Source organism: Hyaena hyaena, unplaced genomic scaffold (assembly GCF_003009895.1).
Source record: "Hyaena hyaena isolate Hyena2069 unplaced genomic scaffold, ASM300989v1 scaffold_397, whole genome shotgun sequence".
Lineage (NCBI taxonomy): Eukaryota > Metazoa > Chordata > Mammalia > Carnivora > Hyaenidae > Hyaena > Hyaena hyaena.
In genome coordinates this window covers 1,277,569-1,298,161 of record NW_024081028.1, presented here as the reverse complement: position 1 = coordinate 1,298,161, position 20,593 = coordinate 1,277,569, and the positions used below count along the sequence as shown (strand labels likewise).

General features: G+C 36.0%; 1 protein-coding gene across 3 annotated transcripts in view; it reads right to left on the bottom strand.

The window, feature by feature from the left end:
• The window catches only part of LOC120244908 (protein argonaute-3), a 127,465-nt gene that overhangs the window by 28,628 nt on the left and 78,244 nt on the right, over positions 1 to 20,593 (bottom strand). For all 3 annotated transcript variants that reach the window (XM_039251692.1, XM_039251693.1, XM_039251694.1), the window contains 7 exons: positions 11,538 to 11,672; positions 6,922 to 7,009; positions 6,647 to 6,794; positions 5,962 to 6,081; positions 3,476 to 3,598; positions 3,011 to 3,144; positions 314 to 498 (listed from right to left, as the gene is read on the bottom strand). In XM_039251692.1, coding sequence (XP_039107623.1) covers positions 314 to 498; positions 3,011 to 3,144; positions 3,476 to 3,598; positions 5,962 to 6,081; positions 6,647 to 6,794; positions 6,922 to 7,009; positions 11,538 to 11,672 — 933 coding nt within the window. The remainder of the gene's footprint in view (positions 1 to 313; positions 499 to 3,010; positions 3,145 to 3,475; positions 3,599 to 5,961; positions 6,082 to 6,646; positions 6,795 to 6,921; positions 7,010 to 11,537; positions 11,673 to 20,593) is intronic.

Genomic DNA, 20,593 nt, shown 5'->3' with positions numbered 1-20,593 from the left:
TTATTTTTAGTATCCCAGTTTCAAAGATGAGGCCACTAAAGCCTAGTGTGGTTCAGTATTTCAGGTATATCACATAGGTAGTATAGCTGGCAGAACTTGTTTTTTTTTTTTAAGTTTATTTTTGAGAGAGAGACTGACACGGGGCTCAAATACACGAACCGTGAGATCATGACCTAAGCCTAAGTCAGACGCTTAACCAACTGAGCCACCCAGGTGGCCCTCCTCTTGGCCTATTTAATTTCCTCTACTGATTTGTCTTTTCCAAAATTATCAAGTACTTGAAAAAAAAAATACATTCTTAAGATATCCTTACCATACACCGGCGTCTTCCCCGGCAGGATGACGATAATGAGCTGCAGCCCTGAGTAGGTGTTCTTAAGATGCCGGAACATGGGCTCCACACTGTCTGCCCCCTGCGCATATTTGCAGAAGCAAGGCTGGCCCTGGATGGGCATCCCTGCATCTTTAGAAATCTTACGCAGCTGGTCGGTGAAACCCCTAGAAGGAGAAATCACACTAAAACTAAATCCTTTGTCTAGTCATTCACATCTACAAAGCGGAATGGAAAGTTTGAGAAGTGAATGGAAAATGAAGCAAAGATTTGTGTGCTCCATATATAAAGAGGTCACCAAGATTACTGATATTAAGGGCAGTAGTGAGTCAGTAATCTATTTTGGAAATTAAGAACACTACTATAGAATCATGTGGGATTCTGTAGTTTACAAAGGGCATTAGTAATACAGTGTACTGGTTAAGAGTTCATTTCTAGAGTTAGCATGGCAAGTTTCAATCCTAATTCTGTTAGTAACTATGAAATCTTAAGCATTTTTTTTAGTTTCTCTCATCTGTAAAATGATTACTTCCATTAGAGAGTTGGTGTGAATATTAAATGAGATTATATATGAATTTAGCACACTGACCAAGACATGGTAAGAACTTGATAAATTTAAGATAGTGTACATTATTTAAGAGTAGTGTTTATTTTTTTTAACATTTTTATTTATTTTTGAGAGAGAGAGAGACAGATTGCAAATGGGGGAGGCACAGAGAGGGAGACATAGAATCTGAAGCAGGCTCCAGGCTCTGAGTGATAAGCCGCAGAGCCTGATATGGGGCTTGAACCCACAAACTGTGAGATCATGACTTGAGCTGAAGTCAGATGCTTAACCAACTGAGCCTCCTAGGCACCCAATTTTTTTTTTAAGTGCTATTTATTTATATTTGAGAGAGGGAGAGACACAGAGAGAGAGAGAGCGAGCGAGTGTGTGCATGTAAGTGAGCAGGGGAGGGGTAGAGGGAGAGGGAGACAGAGGATCCCAAGCAGGGCTCGAACTCACAAACTGTGAGACCATGACCTGAACTAAAATCAAGAGTTGGATGCTTAACCGACTGAACCGCCCAGGTGCCCCATTGTACACTGTCTAATTTGATTGTGACAACATTCATAAAAAAGTGGTAGGTAAGGTATTATTCTCATTTTATAGGTCAGGCAACAGTTCCAGGGACATTAATGTCAAATGGCTAGATAAATGGTAGAGTCAGAAGTATGACCTACTCCAAAATTTCCTTCCACAATATTATGTATCTGAAACAAGGATAGCAGGTAAGACTGTGTCTTCAGAAAAGATTAAAAAAATATATGAAAACAACACTTAAGAACGAATGAGGCAGGAAGCATTTCAATGTACTTTTATCTCCACTAAAAAGAAACCCCAGAAGACGATTAATTCCTTTTTAAAACAAAATTCTGCATTTAACCTAGGATAAACAAGTAATGATGTCGTGATTTAACAATCACTTTACTTGTTTTGAAAACAAATAAGATCATAAGTCAAGGATCTGAGTCATCTTTGCTCAAAAACATTCTAATTCCCTTAGAGACAAAGTTTGTAGGAATTTCCTTCTCCTTTTCCTTATTAGTGTTTAATTTGAGAAGTATGAAGTTGGGTATTTTCAGTCAGCCTCAATAAGACCCACAAGCCCAAAGATTATGAGATTTCTATCAAGCCATGAATAACAAATGTAAAGCGAAAAGAATAAGTCTAAGCTTGGAAAACAATTGGAGGTATTTTCTTTGGCCTCAAGGTCAAGATAATCATAGCATTTAGTAAACTATCCTTATGACATTTTACTTGAAAATGGGTATAAAAACTCTGGAGAAAAACGTATATTAAGTAAACCTTAAGACATACATTTAGAAATTTGGAGCTAATAAAAAGTGAACAGAATTAAATAGAAAAAATACTTTTATTTCTCATATGAAAAAAGAAAATTCTGAATTGACCTGGCTGGTAAACTTGCCTCTGTATCTTTCAAGAAATACTCATTATGAGCATACTTTATAAGATCTATTAATGGAGACTGAATTTAGACAATAATCATTTTCTTTCAAAGAAGGTGAGAAAATGGAAGCCTGGAAGGCTGGAATAAGTTATGTAAATTGAAAATCAACAATTTTTTGTTTTGTTTTCAATTTAAGCAGAAGATTACCGAGCACTTACACATGGAGGAAAAGAATTTGGGGAATAAAGGAAGAAACTGGTGGAGATGGAGGTCAAATTTTTGAAAGTAAAGAAGTGAAAATGAAGAGTTAGATTATTCTTTCAAGGAGCTCAATTGAGAAATAAAGATCTTATTTCATCCTCATCTAAGAGATAGGTATTATCTCTAAAATGGTGAAAACTGAAGCAAAATGAAATTAAATAAATTACTCATAATAATATAGCTAAGAAGTGAAAAGGCCAGGAATTAAACATAACCTATTTGCTATCAAAAGCCAATGATGCTCTTTCCATATCACATAAGCTGGAATGTTAAGTAAGATGCCTACAAGAATGAATGAGTGACTTTACTAACAAATATAGAAATCTTTCCCAAAGTACTGAGAAGTAGTATTTTCAAAGGCTCAGTGATTACTCTGTACTGAGACAACACAGGTTAAAACATTAGCCAAAGTAGTTAAAACTGAAACACAAAAAATTCCCCAAACCAAAGTAGTGACATGTCTTACTTTAATATTTCTTCTCTGCACTGCCTCTGTGTGGCGAAACAAGCTATAGCCCACATTTTTATTTCAACTCCTGTGTGGAACTGTTTCCCTCTCATGTCCCATACTCCATGGCTTGGTGTTGCTACTGTCCGATTCTACAGAAAAAGTAAAAAGAGAAATAAGGCAAAAAAGAAGAAACTATTAACATACAGTTTATTTTAATGAGCTGTAAAGAAAAACATTTCAAACTGCTGAACTGATATATATCTGACATTCTACATGTAATAGGCTTCTCTACATCAATATTATTTATATTTTTTATCCTATAAAACTAAAACATCTAAACTCAAGCAAAGATACCTTAAAACAAAAAAGTACTGTTGGAGCAAAACAACACTTTCTATATCTCAGACTTAGTTAGGATGCCCTTCTCTTTATTAACAACAATTGTTTGTTTCTAATTTAAAAACCATCAACAGGTTTTACCCGTCCTCCATACTGCAGCATAGGTGCTGGGAGTACACGTCCGGTTACATGGGCCATTTCATCCCGAACTTTAAATTGAAACTCCTGAACAAATGGATCTGTTTCATAATTTGCACTTCTTACCTAACAACAGAAAAAGTTAGCAGTTATTTTCAAAAATTTTCCCAACTTCCTGCTTTATTCATTAGAACTCTGCATTTTTTTCTCTTCACTGTATCAATAATGTTTTAGATCTAGTTAATGGTGCCTTAACTATAGGACAGAGAATCTTAACCTCGAACCACATATCATGAATGGACTGTAGGAAGTCTGAACCTCCTGGTAATTTACAAAAATTTGAATGTATTAGGTAGAATAATAAGAAATTTCAACTATTTACAATCTATGAAAATGGCAATTTTATATGACTAAACTTAATACATTTTAGAGAGGGTGGTCTGGGGATTATAAGAGGAATAAACTTCTGACCTAAAAAATAAAAACTTCTAATTAGAAGATTCAGACATGTATTAAATATCTGGTGTGTTCTGCACTGCCAGCAGAGAGCCTGATACGGAGCTCGAATCCTGAGACTATGACCTGAGCGTAAGTCAGTCACTTAACTGATTGACCACCCAGGTACCAAGAATTTAATTCAATATACACTTGGACTTCATAATATAATTCATGTTTATAGCGTGCTATAGTAACTGTGTTTTTTAAAACATATTTACTTGGTCTCAGGGGGAAGGTCAAATAAGGTTATAAAATGAAGGTGGTATTTCAAGTGGTTGAGTAACAACCCATTAAAAAAAACTATATAACCTAAATATGTAAAAAAATTTTTCCCACAATAAACAGAAAGAGTTGTTTTCTAAATTAGGCACTAATGCTTCTTCAAGCTTAAATGCCATTCATTTATGGCATTTTTCAGGGTACCTTCATAGTAAGGTTGCAAAGAATAACTACTATAAATAAAAACCTGCCATGTGATATGCTTGGTATTAAGTTTTATAATTAATTTTCACAATAAATTTATAGCTATAAAAGTAATTCTTATATAACTTTTATAATCTTTACAGAGGACAAACCTAAAGCTTAGTACAGTTAAATGTCTGGCCTAGAACCATGTAGCTAAGCAAGTGACCTAGAATCTGAAACCACGTATGTCCTGATTCTAGAGTTTCTACTCTCAATCAGTGCACTAGTCTTCCAGATGGTATAATTATAATTTTTTAAGGTTTATTTATTTTTGAGAGAAAGAGAGAGAGAGAGAGCATGAGCAGGGGAGGGGCAGAGAGAGAGGGAACACAGAGTTGAAAGCAGGCTCCAGGCTCTGAGCTGTCAGCACAGAGCCTGATGTGGGGCTCGAACTCATGAACTGTGAGATTATGACCTGAGCTGAAGTCGGATGCTTAACCGACTGAGCCACCCAGGCGCCCTGTAGATGGTATAATTATAATAACTACAATAATGGAAACAGTAAGTAAGCATAGAAGATAGACTTTGAACCCAGAGCTGTTAAGATTCCAAAGCTTGTACTTTTAACCATTGTATGATATTCTCTCTTTGGACAGAAAAGCTGAAATAAGTGAATTAGTAGTAGTTATTGGGATTTCACAGAGATAATGAAAGGTTCTAGCCTCTTAAAGGTTTTAAAACCTTGTTATAATAGATCAGAAAAACAATCTATGATGAAAACAAATCTGTATTTTCCTAATTATCATGTAATAACTTTTATTTGCTCTTTATAAAACTATACGGGAATTTCCCATAATTGGCTTACAAAATGAAAATGCCAGTTCTGTAACTTTTTTATAACAATCTTCACTATTACCCAAAGTAATATTCCTATTTCCAGACTTTTTTCTCTTCACTTATGTAATTTAAATGGTATTCAAGAAGAGAGTAAGATCCAGGTGACTTTTATTTTTCATTTTGCCTTATTCCATCAGTTTTATAAAGTGATATTGCTACTCTTCCTTCTCTTCCACTCACAACAGTGATAGAGCTTAGAGACCTTACATGGTTGGAACAGTCTTACATTTTTTTTTCTTAAGCCACCCAGGCACCCCAGTCTTGTATTTCTTTATTCATCTTATACAGCTGCCAGTCTGATACTGAGGACTAAAAACTCCTACTGATGGTTAACACTCACTATAGATAGTCATAATACCTTGATTTTTCTTCCTTTTCCTTTCCTAGGTGGGAGGTAAAGTTCCTAGTAAAGTTCCAGTTCCCTAACTGAAACACTAATTGAGACAATCTGCTCTAGATCTAAAATTAAAGAGCTTGGGGCTAAATGAGAAGGATCTAATCCTTCTCATAGAACTCATTAAGGGGTAAACCTTAAGAACCCGTTAAGAACACCACTGGATGACTTCCATGGTCCCTTTTAATTCTGATAATCCATGAAATGGTAATGAGGTATGAGCTGATAAGGACATGACTCCAGTAGTAGCTCATTCTAACATGTTTTTAACCCATTTCTAGGGTCAAGTACTAACCAATCTGCTAATTTCCTCTTGTCTATCTGGCGCAGATCTTGCTGTTGCTTTGATCATAGTGGATGTCTGATTGTCCGTTAGCTTCTTGATACATCGTTGCCCTGCCACAATATTACAGACCTACAAATGGAAAAAAGTTTTGTACTAGATGCATATATCTTTTTTAACTCTTACTGGCAATTATATGTGAAATTAAAATTTTTTAAACTATTTATTATTTTTGAGAGAGAGCGAGAGAGAGAGAGAGACGGAGGATCCTAAGCTGTGCTGACAGCATAGAGCTTGATATGGGGTTCAAACTCATGAACTGTGAGGTCATGACCTGAGTCGAAATCAAGAGTCAGACACTTAACCAACTGAGCCACCCAGGCGCCCATAAACTGCTTCTTTTTAATGTGTTAAGTAAAAATGTAGTAAACAATACTGCTTTATAAGTATGATTATAACAGGGTAAAATGTACACTGGATAAAAAGGCTGAAAAGAAGTATACCAAAATGTTAATGGTGGTTACTTTAGAGTTGCAGGATTGTGAATAAAACTTATTTCATTACTAAATTTGAAATAAAATTTAAAATAGTTCCATATCTAAAATAAAAGTTGAGAGTATGAAGTAAGTTATATGCCATAAAACTCCCAACAGAAAGATGAACAAGAGGACATTAAGAAACAGCCTAAACACATTACTTCTAGTGGCAGATAGGTATGTTTCTGTTCCTGCCCCACTTGCAGACAAGGAAGGTGTGGGTACTTCAGCTGAAGAGTATACTTTTCTCTGAAATACTGTGCTACTGTTCTCTCCACAGTTTGGCCATTTTCTAACTGTAAAGGAAAGCTGAAAGAAAAAAAAAAGTACACATTAACAACTCTCATCTCATTATGGTGAGCAAAACTCCCAATCCACTAACTAGAGCAAGCTGCCTCAAATCATCTCTACTCTGACAAACACCAGCTTTTCTTACGTTTGATGACTGGCAGGCCTTCTTGTTACATTACAAACACGGTATTTCCGTCTCATTGTTCCACAATGAGTCACTTCAACCTTCAGACCTGTTCCCAACAAGAAAAACTGAGGTTATAGAACTGTCACACATCAAATATTTATAAAGTCTGCTCACTACCATAAAACTCATATTCTAAACAGACAGAAAATTTGTAATATAGGCAATGTGATAATTAACAAAGAATTTAATAAATAACATTGCTAGTGATGATTATAATCAGGATAGATCTATCTCCAAATATTTTCCTTATCCTATCAAGATCTACATATCAAAAAACAATCATAAAATTTGCAAAGCCTATAGAGCAAGGGACAAAGTTCTCTATTAATTAAAAACAAAACAAATGTTTATAATAAATTTAGGTATTTATCCTGGGAAAGGGAATGAGGAATGAAAGAAGAGTTATAACAATTCTTATACTCCACAATTTTTAAAGTATGTGATATGTGAATAGTCCAGTCATCACACAGTGACTGATGTTTAGAATTTAATAAATCTCAGAAGTAAGTCCTTTAAAGATTTTTAAAGTAGGAAGCAGAAAATTCCAGGCCCTTTTAACAGAGGCAGAGTGACAATTTAGTTGAAGTATAATATAGTGATACAACTCTTACTATTATTAGAAATTAAACGCAACCTAAATAATTCTTGGAGTAGGTGATCCTGCCTTCTTAAGGAATCACTGACCCATTTGAGAATCTGATGAAAGCAGTAAACTCTCAAAACTGCATATACACATAGATGTTCCTGGATCCTTGCAATCCCTTTACGGACCATAGGAGTTTGAAGATCCCAGGCCTGCTTTAGAAAGTGAAGCAACTGCAGGGTGCCTGGGTGGCTCGGTTGGCTAAGTGTCCGACTTCTGCTCAGGTCATGATCTCACTGTTCCCAAGTTCAAGCCCTGCGTCAGGCTCTGTGCTGAAGCTCAGAGCTTGGAGCCTGTTTGGATTCTTTGTCTCCCTCTCTCTCTGCCCCTCCCCCGCTTGTGTTCTGTCTCTAGAAAATGAATAAACATTAAAAAAGAAAAAAAGTAAAGCAATGTCTTTTAAACCACTGGTGAAATCTTTGGGATTAATTTTCTTAAGCAGTGCTGTCCAATAGAACTTTCTGAAATGACAGAATGTTCTACATTTGTGCTAATATGTAATCACTAGCAATATGTGTTACGGAGTACATGAAATGTGGCTAGTGTGACTAAGAAAGTGAAAATTTAATTTCATTAATTTAATGCAATCTTGGAGCTACCTAGATAGAGAAGAGTTAACAAACTGATACAGTTGCTACTTGCTTATAGATAAGCAACTCCATTACTATGACCTAGACTCCAAAGGCAAAAAATCTAAAAAGGGGTAGATGAAGGACAACTTTTAGTTTTGATAGTATTTATGGCTGTTACTTTTACATTGTTCCCCTATTATATTTGTGATTCCTATTGTGCAGTGGTTCTCAACCATAGGCAATTTTGCCCTCCAAAGAACATTTGGTAATATCTGGAGACATTTTTAATTGTCATGATGGGGGGGGAGTGGTGTTTGCTATGGGCATTTACTACGTGCTAGATTTAGGGACTCCTGGATCCAAGGAGGATGCTAAATATCCTACAATGCACGGGACAGCACTACCTCCCACCCCAGACCACAACAAAGAATTATCAAGCCCAAAATATCGATAGTGGCAAGGTTGAGAAACCCTGCAACAGTGTAATTTATTTTCCTATATAATTACTAACTACAGTACCAAATACAAAGTTCATTCATAGTAATATTTTCTTCTGATATATCAGCACAAATTAAGATGTAAAATGCACATAGTGTCACTATACCAGATTGGTATGGATTTTTCTTGAGAAGTTCTAACTGAATCAGTGACATAGTTCTTTTTGGTAATTACTATTGTAAAACTAAAATTTCAGATCAACTGGAGTATAAACTATGCTTCTATATTATAAAGGAAACTAGAAAATAAAATACTACCGTGAGAAGGCCTCAGAAGAAGGAAATCTGAAGTAAGCGATATGAAGTAATATGAAGTAAGCAGGATGTAAAAATATTGTTTAGGGAGGGAACACAATAGAAAAATTATAAATTTTTTTCTGTTATCTATACCACCTAGCCATTTGTTTTCAAGTCTTCCCCCTGAATTAAAGAAGTTATTAGTAATATTCTAATAGCCTACTAAATAAGTTTTTGCCAAAAATAAATTGGTTTTTTAATAAATATATGGTACTTTTACTATATACACTTCCTCTAATACTTCTGTTTAACCATTATGAGAAATTATACAAAGGAATAACCTGAAAGTTACTACTGAATATTTAGGAAAAAGCTCAACTGGACCTAAATTAATATACTAGGTAAATCTATTTGTTACAGTACATTTTGTATCACTACTTAATAGTTACCATCAAATTCCTTAATGCTGGCTAAAAAGTTAAGCCCAAATATATAGCACAGAACATATAACCTTGATTCTCCTGAGTTTCCATGGTAGGATTACATGATGTATGTTAAAGAGCCTTCTTTAAAAAAAAAAAAAAAAAAAAGAAAGAAAAGCCTTTTTGAATTTGAATGGAGGAAAAAAATCATCAGTTGGTCAATTAGATCCAACTGAGATTTTTCTGCCCCAAATCTAGGGTCAAAGGTGCCTAAGAATTAGACTCAACCTAGGACTCAGCAAAAAGTTGAAATTAAAAAAAAAAATGAACTAGATAATTCTCTGCCCAGGTCCCTCCCAAAACCCTCCATCCAACCAAAAAAAGTTTTTGGCTTTAATAAATCAAATATTTAACCTATAAACTTGGCTTTACCTTCACTCTAACATCAACTTTATAATGCTTTCTAGTCATTTTTTCAGTCATTTCTTTGGGCCCCTGAGCAGTTGAAGTTAAGATCGAGTCCATGCTCTTCGGGCAGCAGTTGAATCCTTGTTCTGTACATCTTGTATTTTCTGTGATAGAGTGGTGATATGAGTTGATTGCATAGTTACCGCAAAATAATGTAAGTGACTTCATGATATCAGAGGTGGTAACTAAGCAGCAACTCCACTGGAAACCATGGATTTTGATGATCACACATTAATGGTGGGTAATGCACTAATCTCTCAACAATGCTAGCTGTGCAGTTAATACAGATTATGAAAGGACAACGATATGGTTGCAATACACCAATATATAACATTTTGTTATTTTGGCATTTAAATAAATTGAGACAAATGGATGCTCATTTTCAAAACAGGAAGGACTTTTTTTTTTAATGTTTTATTACATTGACTCTCTTTCTCTCCTCTGGGTATTGAATGGCAAAGAATGAATGATTATTGGAGCAAGCAGAATGCACTGAGCTATTCTAACTTATTCAGGGAACTGAAAGATGTTCAGTGAACAAAATTCAATGTTTCACTCAAACCAGAAGCTGCAAATTATCTGCAACAGTCAAAATCTTAAAATTAAAAAAAAAACACTTTTGACAATTTAAGATTTAACACAATATAAATAGAATTTATACTACTCATTCTAATTAGAGAACATCTAATTTTTCTTCTTAATATAAATAGAATTTGTACTACTCATTCTAATTAGAGGATATCTAATTTTTCTTCTTGCCTAAATAATAAAAACTAAATACAGTGGAGTCACATCTTTTTAGATTTTTAAAAATATTTTAAGTAATCTCTACACCCAACATGGGACTCAAACTCACAACCTCAAGATCAAGAGTTGCAAGTTCAACTAAGCCAGCTGGGTGCCCCCAGTGGAGTCACATGTTACATGAGGATTAAGTTCTAAGTTATGAACAAGGCAAGAATTTTACACAATCAAAATTACTCTTGAAAAATCCCTTCAATTACTAATAAAGTACAGTGTCAATAGGCTTGCATATAAAACTATAAATGTATATTTAAGTGTACATAAAGATGTACATTTAGATAAAAATGAATTATATACAATACAAAGTTTAGAACACTATTAAAATTTTTTCTTTTTCTCTCTAGAAGACCTTACAGAGATGAATTTATATGAGTAAAATACATAGGATGCAACACCACTGTACAAATTTTAGCTCTAAATAAAATAGGCAAGATCAATGATCAACTGTAGAATGTATATGAAATAATGAAATTCCAATTCTAAAATAACACATGAAACAGGCTAGCGAGTCCCATATCTATAAAATTTCAAAGGAATAAAATATTCTATCATTTTAGAAAAATAAGGATGTCATTATATTAGAATATATAAAAATAATGACTCCAGTTCTGACCTAATGATGTTTTTGGAATAAGTTTCCTACTTTTAACAATATTATAGAAGCATTTTCCCATGAGATACTCTTATTCTTGTAGTTAGTGATGCAAAGTATTAATAAAATATTAGCTGGTATCAATATTAATTTCATTATTTGGCATTTCTTTCAAACAGTTATCTAAGATGTAATGGTAATGAATTTAATGTAACATTTTATAACTGATCTTTTTTTACAGATGATGTTACATAAAGACACTTTAAACATTTTTTCAATAAAAGTTTGTTATATTCATGCATTTTATAGTTAAGTTGTTCCAAATGCTAATTAATTCACCTTTTATCTCTTTGGTGAATTTTACCCGATGAGAATCAGTCAGTGGTCTTGGTTGCTCATCAATATTATGAATGTCAAGAACTTCACACATGAATTGAATTACAGGTTGTGCTTTGTAGAAGGCAGTGGCAGAAACTAAGAAGAAAAACACAAATAGTACAAATTAATGTTTCTGTAAAAAAAATTTAGAAACTTGTTCTGTTTCCATGATAATTAATTATAAAGTTATAATTATCCTTTATGTAAACTTATGTATATAAAAAACCATTTCTGAATGAAGCAGTTTCAATTTGATGGCTGTCTGACTAGAAGACAGGCATAAGAACAGAAAAGCCAAATCCTACAGTTTATATTATCTATCTTTTCTTCATGGGTAACTGAATAAAACCTTTCTCTGCTACATGTACAGAAGTATTCTGGGTATGAGACAAGGCCTATAAAGGGGACAAATGCCAGAGGCCCTTAGCAGATGAAAAGGTTAGGTATTCTTTCTTTCTTTTAAACTTTTATCAGGTTATTCTTTTTTTTTAATGTTTACTTTTGAGAGAGATAGAGCATGGGGGGCGGGTAGAGAGCGGGAGACGTAGAATCTGAAGCAGGCTCTAGGCTCTGAGCTGTTACCACAGAGCCTGATGTGGGACTTGGACCCACAAAACATGAGATTATGACTTGAACTCAAGTTGGGATGTTTAACTGACTGAGCCACACAGATGCCCCTTAAACAAAGCTTTCTGTGCCACCCTGGACTGTTTGCCCTAGTGAAAGCTTTCCCTGCCTTGCACAGATTTGAGAAGACAGTGTTATTAAATGATACTGGTGCTAATCCAAACTACAGGAAGTAATAAGTAATGAGTATCTGCCCAATGTGATCTAATTATAGTTGGTAGTTTTCTAATAGTCGACCAGCCTGACTTCTTAATCTTGGGCTTCAGAACTGGAAGAGCTTCACCAATGGTTAGTAGATCACCATCACTCATTTCTTTTTAAAAAAAACTTTTTAATGTTTTGTTTATTTTTTGAGAGACAGACAGAGTGCAAGTTGGAGAGAGGTAGAGAGAATGGGAGACACAGAATCTGAAGCAAGCTCCAGGCTCTGAGCTGTCAGCACAGAGCCCAATATGGGCCTTGAATTCATGAACCATGAGATCATGACTTGAGCTGAAGTCAGACACTTAACCGACTGAGTCACCCAGGCATCCCAACCATCACTCATTTCTTAAACACATATTTACTAAGAACTATTACGTGCTATAAAGGCACTGAGGATACAATGAAAAGTAAAATCAAAACAGACAACAAGCTACATGCTATCATGTTATTTTTCTACTTAAAAAACATGGCTATTGTCTGCTGAGCTAAGTGTAAATATTTTAAGTGGTGCTCTTTCTCTCCTTCTTCTTGGCTTAAAGATTAAATGTCTTCCACAAAATGTCCCTCACCTCTGGAAGGATGTTTATCAAGCCTTTAACAGTAGTTATCTCAGGGTATGTGTGGGTATTTAGGCTACTGTGGATATTTTTTATATTTTTTATTTTAATTTTATCTTTAAGTCTTCATTTACTGTAGTGAGCACATTTTACTTTTTTCCTTTATTATAGAATACATGAATGATGTCTCATAAAAAATTCAAATATAGATCTATAGAATAAAGACTTCCTCCCAACTCAACTTCCCCCCCTTCAAGTATTTTTTAGAAATAACCATTATTAGGGGCACCTGGGTGGCTTAGTTGTTAAGCCTCTGACTTCAGCTCAGGTCACGATCTCACAGTTTCTGAGTTCAAGGCCTACATCTGGCTTGGAGTCCCCTTCAGATTCTATGTCTCTCTCTCTCTGCCCCTCCTCTGCTCACACTCTGTCTCTCTTTCTCTCTCTCTCAAAAATAAACATTATGGTTTATCTATACCATGGAATACTACATGGCAATGAGAAACAATGAAATCTGGCCATGTGTAGCAACATGGATGGACCTTGAGGGTGTTATGCTGAGCGAAATAAGTCAGGCAGAGAAGGACAAATACCATATGTTTGCACGTATAGGAGGATTAGGAGGAACTTGACGGAGGAACAGGGGTAGAAGAAGGGGGGAAATGGTGGGGGAAAGGGAGAGAGGCAAACCATGAGAGACTCTTGAATGCTGACAAAAACTGAGGACTGATGGATGTGGGGGGGAGGGGGGATGGGCATGGAGGAGGACACTTGTGGCATGGATGAGCACTGAGTGTTATGTGGAAACTAATTTGACAATAAACTATTTGTAAAAAATAAAAATAAAAAAATAAACATTAAAAAACCCATTATTAGTAATTAGGTATGTATATATCCTGATCTTTTGATATGCACTTTTTTTTTTAAATTTTTTAATGTTTATTTCTAGGAGAGAGAGAGAGAGAGACAGCGTGAGCAGGGGAGGGTCAGAGAGAGAGGGAGTCACAGACTGAAACAGGCTCCAGGCTCTGAGCTGGCAGTCAGCACAGAGCCCGACGCGGGGCTCGAACCCACGAACCGCGAGATCATGACCTAAGTGAAAGTCGGATGCTTAACCGACTAAGCCACCCAGGCGCCCCATGATATGCACTTTCAAAGATGAAAATGCATATGTAACTTTTTTTAAATTAAGTAAAATCTACACCCAATGTGGGGCTTGATCTCATTGCATGGTCTACTGACTAAACAAACCAGCCAAGTGCCCCCATGCAACTTTGTTTTTATATGAGATCAGATAATACATGTTCCATGACTTATTTTATTACTTATTAAAATTTTTTTAAGTTTATTTATTTCTTTTGGGAGAGAGTGAGAGACAACAAGCAGTGTTCTCAGAGGGGCAAGGAGAGAGGGGGAGAGAGAATCCCAATCAGGCTCTGGCCCTACCAGCAAGGAGCCCAATGTAGGCCTGAACTCACAAACCTCAAGATCATGACCTGAGCTGAGACCAAGAGTCAGATGCTTATGTGACTGAGCCACCCAGGTGTCCCAGTTTTATTATTTTTTAAATTAACAGTATGTCTTAGGGAATCCTTCTATGTTACTACATTCCTTTTAGGGGCTTATTATTCCACAGTATGGGTGCATGATAATTATGTGTGTGCGCGTGCACACACACTCACACTTCCTTCCCTCTTAATAAAAAAGAGCACAAATGGTAAAACATTAGAAACATTCTGGGCTTTGATCTTTTTTCTCATTATGTATCTTAAATAGATCTATATATACTAATATGGAACTATATCATTCTTTTTCACAGCTGCAGGATATCTCATTTACAAGGCTGGACTTCATGTCCCTAGTGATGGATCGTTAAACTGGTTTTTCATACTACAAATTTTCCAGTGAATGCCCTTTTATATATTTTATTTGCCTGTGTGTGTCTGCATGTGAGCACATCCGTGAGTACTTTTGTAGGGAAGATTTAAGAGAAAACAGTACTCACTGCTAAACTTTCATCCAAATAAACTTTGGAATCACCTCTGCAATTTTTAACTAAAAAAAGAGAGACTGATGAGATTGTATTAGCATTCTAGATCTTTTATACAAATGCATAGTAGTTTCAAAATGTCTACATTATTCTATTAAAAATGTGAGAATACTTTTTTGTATTAAAAAAGGTTGGCAGGATACATTTCAAATAAGCACATATTGCTTCTGGGTTAATGTTTTAAAAGTAAATAGATAAAGGAAAATAAATATATGGTAAGTAACATGCTTATTTGCCTTTCGTTTAATCCTATAGGTAAATTTTCTTCACTAGATTACTATAATACTAGCACTCATAACTAACGTGTCTTATATCATTGAATTGCACCTACTAAATAAGCATTATTTATCCTTTTAAACATTCTTCAATTGTTTTTCCCTACTATTTGTATCACTATGTTTCTAATGATTTTACTGTTTATCATCTTCTCTAGGAATGTGGGCATTTGAGATGAAAGTTAAAGTTGTTAAAAAAAAAAAACAAAAAACCTCTAATTAAAGATGGGTTGAAATCAGTGAATACAGGGGCACCTGGGTGGCTTAGTCGGTTGAGCGTCCGACTTTCGCTTAGGTCATGATCTCGCGGTTCGTGGGTTCGAGCCCCGCGTCGGGCTCTGTGCTGGCTGCCAGCTCAGAACCTGGAGCCTGTTTCAGTCTGTGACTCCCTCTCTCTCTGACCCTCCTCTGCTCACGCTGTCTCTCTCTCTCTCTCCTAAAAATAAATAAAACATTAAAAAAAAAAATCAGTGAATACAGCTGAATTAGGAGTGGATTTCAGTAAGCAAAGAACTGCTACTCTCAGATGAATTTTATAAACCTACATATACATACATTTTATTCTTCCCCTTTAAAAAATAAGCTAATTTTGAGGTGCCTGGGTGGCTCAGTCGGTTAGGCATCCAACTTCGGCTCAGGTCATGATCTCACAGTTCGTGAGCTGACAGCTCAGAGCCTGGAGCCTGCTTCAGATTCTGTGTCTTCCCTCTCTCTCTACCCCTCCCCCACTTAAATGCTCTGTCTCTCAAAAATAAATAAATGTAAAAAATTAAAAAGAAAAGAAAAATAACCTAATTTTAATTGAAAAGAAATGTTTATGTTTAACATTTAAAAAATCTAGTAACAAAAGATACATTAATGTATTAAAGGAAATAAGCATACAATCATTTCAATCGATGATGGTGCCCCAAAGAAGCATTAGATAAAATTCAGCACCATAGGTAATACTCATACTGTACCAGGACTGGAAAAGAATTTCCTTAATTTGATAAAACTTATCTACCAAAAATCTATGGTAAATTCAGGGGCACTTGGGTGGCTCAGTCAGTTAAGTATCAGATTCTTTGATTTTGGCTCAGGTCATGATCCCAGGGTCCTGGGACTGAGCCCTATGTCAGGCTGCTCACTGAACATGGAGCCTGCTCAGGATTCATTCTCTCTCTCTCTCTCTCTCTCAACCTCCCTCCCCTCGCCCCCACTGTGTTCCCCTGCTCATGCTCACTCTCTCTAAAATAAAAAAAATAAAAATTAAAAAATTCATATTAAAAAAAAATCTATGGTAAATTCAACTTTATTTATTAGGAAGTTCTAGCTAGCACAGTAATGCAAATTAGAGAAATAAAAGGTAAAAACACTAGAAAGGGAAAATTATTATTCTTCACAATATGACTATCTATCCAAAAACACCAATAAGATCTACAGATAAATTATGGAATTAATGAAAGTTCAGCAAGGTTGCTAGACTTAAGATCAACATATGAAAATAAATTACAGGGGCGCCTGGGTGGCTTAGTCGGTTAAGCGTCCGACTTCAGCTCAGGTCACAATCTCATGGTTCGTGAGTTTGAGCCCCTGCTTTGGGCTCTGTGCTGACAGCTAGCTCAGAGCCTGGAACCTGCTTCGGATTCTGTGTCTCCCTCTTTCTCTGACCCTCCCCTGCTCACGCGGACTGACTGTCTCTCTCTCTCAGAAATAAAAAAAAAAAAATTAAAAAAAAAAAGAATAGCCAAAAAAATATTTTTTTTAAGAGAGAGAGTATGCAAGCAGGGGCGAGGGGCAGAGGGAGAGAGAATCTAAAGCAGCCTCTACACTCAGTGCAGAGACCAACGAAGGACTCAATCCCACTACCTGGGATCATTACCTGAGCTGAAATCAAGAGTCAGATGCTTAACAGACTGAGTCACCCAGGTGCCCCTAGCCAATTTTTAAGTCTAAGGTCTGCCCTATCATTTATCAAGATTTCTTATAATCCTATTCAAGTCAGGAGACTATGGGGATAGAAACACAGACCAGCAGAACAGACTTGGAAGCCTACGTCACACAATATACAAAAACAAATTCCTATTCAGAGAACTAAAATATGAAAAATAAATAAACATTTAGAAGAAAATACAGAGTATCTTTTTTTTAAAAAACGTCTTATTTTGGGGGCAGGGGGATGACAGAGAAAGAGGGAGAGAAAGAATCCCAAATAGGCTCTGTGCTGTCAGTGTGGAGCCCAACAAGGAGCTTGATCTCATAAACCCTAACATCATGACCTGAGCTGAAATCCAGGGTCAGATGCTTTATCGAGTGAGCCCCCCAGGCACCCCTAGAATATCTCTATGATCTTGGCAGTACAGAAGAATTTCTTAACGAGATACAAAAAATACAAACTATTGAAATTATAAGAATTTATTTTTTCTTTTTAGAGCAAGAGAGTGCAAGCAGGGCAGAGTGGCAGAGGGAGAGAAAATCTTTTTTTTTTTTTTAGTGATGATCACCTGATTTTTATTTTTATTTTTTTTATTTTTTATTTTTTTTACAAATAGTTTATTGTCAAATTAGTTTCCACATAACACTCAGTGCTCATCCCCAAAGTGCCCTCCTCCATGCCCATCTCCCCCTCCCCCCCACATCCATCAGTCCTCAGTTTTTGTCAGCATTCAAGAGTCCAGAGGGAGAGAAAATCTTAAGCACACTCCATGCTCTGTGTGGAGTCCGACATGGGGCTCAATCCCATGACCCTGGCATCATGACCTGAGCTGAAATCAAGAGTCAGATGCTCAACCAACACACCCCTAAGAATTTCTTAAAATCAATAAACTATAAACCGTTAAAACTATAAGGAAAAAAAACTATGGAAGAAAACTGTAAGAAAATCACCCATGTACAAAGCCAAAAAACAAAAAACCCAAAACAACAGCAAAATGAGGCTATAGATTGGTAAAGCCATGTGTAACACCTATAACAAATAATTAGAGAATATGTAATGAGTTCCTACTAATCAAGATAAAACAATAAAAGTGGCAAATGACACAAGTCAGCATTTCATAAAAGAGAAATCTAAATGTCAAAACTCATAAATTTTCATGACTTATTTTATGTGTAATTAAGGAAATACATTAACAATATTGAGCTATCGTTTTAGACCAATCAAGATGGGCAAAGAATTTCAAGACCTGTAACATAAACTGACAATAAAACCAATGGAAGAATGAATGCTCTTGTACATGCTGGAGGAATACAAACTGAAACAATTAGGAGAGCAAATAGTAATATATAGTAAATTTGAAGATATGCTTACTTTCCCATTCAGCAGTTCTACTATGTTGAAATACATACTCTAGAGAATTCCCTATCTGCCAAAGAATGCTTATTGTATTATTTTTAATAAAAAAAGAATGGAAACAACCAATATACCCGTCAACAGAATGAATAAATCTAGAGTGTATGCATTCAATTAAAATGGACTAGGCAGGTGTTAGAATTCAGATAAATAAAATTAGAAACAGTGGGACCTGGATGGCTCAGTCAGTTAAGCTTCCAACTTCGGCTCAGGTCATGATCTCAAGACTCATGAGTTTGAGCTCTACATCAGGCTCTGTGCTGACAGATCAGAGCCTAGAGCTTGGAGTCGGCTTCGGATTCTGTGTCTCCCTCTCTCTCTGCCCCTCCCCTGCTCATGCTCTGTCTCTCTCTCTTAAAAATAAATAAACATTTAAAAAATAAAATAAGAAACAAAGTACAGATATTATTGAGAGGACTTTGGTGGAAAATGAGGTATTATCTACTACTTAGGCTGCCAGTTACCTAGATATATACAATCTACAACTAGGGAAAAAAATTACCAAAAGAGACTATGTCTAGAATATCAGTAGAAAAGTCTTTCGATTCATCAACATTAATCTCTGAATTTATTAAGGTCATTTAAATTTCATTAAGGTTTTGTAATACACTCTACAACTCTCATGTGTCTTTATATAGATTAATAAATGATAATTTTTTTTTTGCTGTTGGAAATAATGTCCTTTAATTCCTGTCATTTATTGTTTGTTGCACATTGATTTTTTTCAGCTATGTTTATTTTCTTCTTTTCATGCAGAGCAGTGTCTGAATAATAATAAAAAAAAAAAGGCAAGCTTTAAAATAATAGACATAGATTTTAATCCTAGGTCCAACATTTACTGATTATGATTTCTCTGAATTTCTATTTGTCTGTAAAACAGAAGAATACCTACTGCTCAGCATTAGTGTAGAGATTCAATGTGAAGTACATACTTGTACCCAGAACATAACAGGACCTCAACAGAGCTCCTTTTTTATTTCTTTTTTAAAATTTTTAAATGTTTATTCATTTTTAGAGAGACAGAGAAAGAGAGAGAGAGAGAGAGAGAGAGAGAGAGAGAGAGAGAGAGAATGCATGGGGGAGGGGCAGAGAGAGAGGGAGACACAAAATCCAAAGCAGGCTCCAGGCTCCAGGCTGTTAGCACAGAGCCCAATGCGGGGCTCAAACCCACAAACCACGAGGATATCAAGACCTGAGCCAAAGTCCATCTCTCAACCGACTGAGCCACCCAGGCGCCCCTCTTTTTTCATTTCTGAAGAACTGTCTACTCATGTCATTTGTTCACTGATCTAACTGAGGTCTTAATTCTAAGCAAAATCACTAAAACTAACTCCTTAAAGAAGTTTTCTGAGAAAATGTTCCATGAAAAAGGGATTAAAAAATAATTTTTTTGAGAGAGAGAGAGAGAGACAGAGACAGAGACAGAGACAGAGACAGAGACAGAGCAGGGAAGGGGCAGAGAGATAGACAAAGAGGTGAAGCCGGCTCCAGGCTCTGAGCTGTTAGCAGAGAGCCCCATGTGGCGCTCGGACTCACCAACTAGGAGATCATACCCTGAGCCAAAGCTGGGTGCTTAACCAACTGAGCCACCCAGGTGCCCCTAGAATTTTTTTTTTTTTTTTTTTGAGAGAGAGGGAAGGAGGGAGGAGGAGAGAGAGAGACTGCACACATGAGCAAAAAGGGGAGGGGCAGAGAGACGCAGGGAGGCAGAAGACTCAAAGTGGGCTCTGTACTGTCAGTAGAAAGCCCCACGCAGGGCTCGGACTCAGGAACTGCATGATCATGACCTGAGCCAAAGTTAGACCCTTAATGCACTAAGCCACTCAGGTGCCCCAAGAAGGGGTTAGAATTCTTTTTTTTTTTTTTTTTAATGTTTTATTTATTTCTAGGAGAGAGAGAGAGACAGCGTGAGTAGGGGAGGGTCAGAGAGAGAAGGAGTCACAGACTGAAACAGGCTCTAGGCTCTGAGCTGGCAG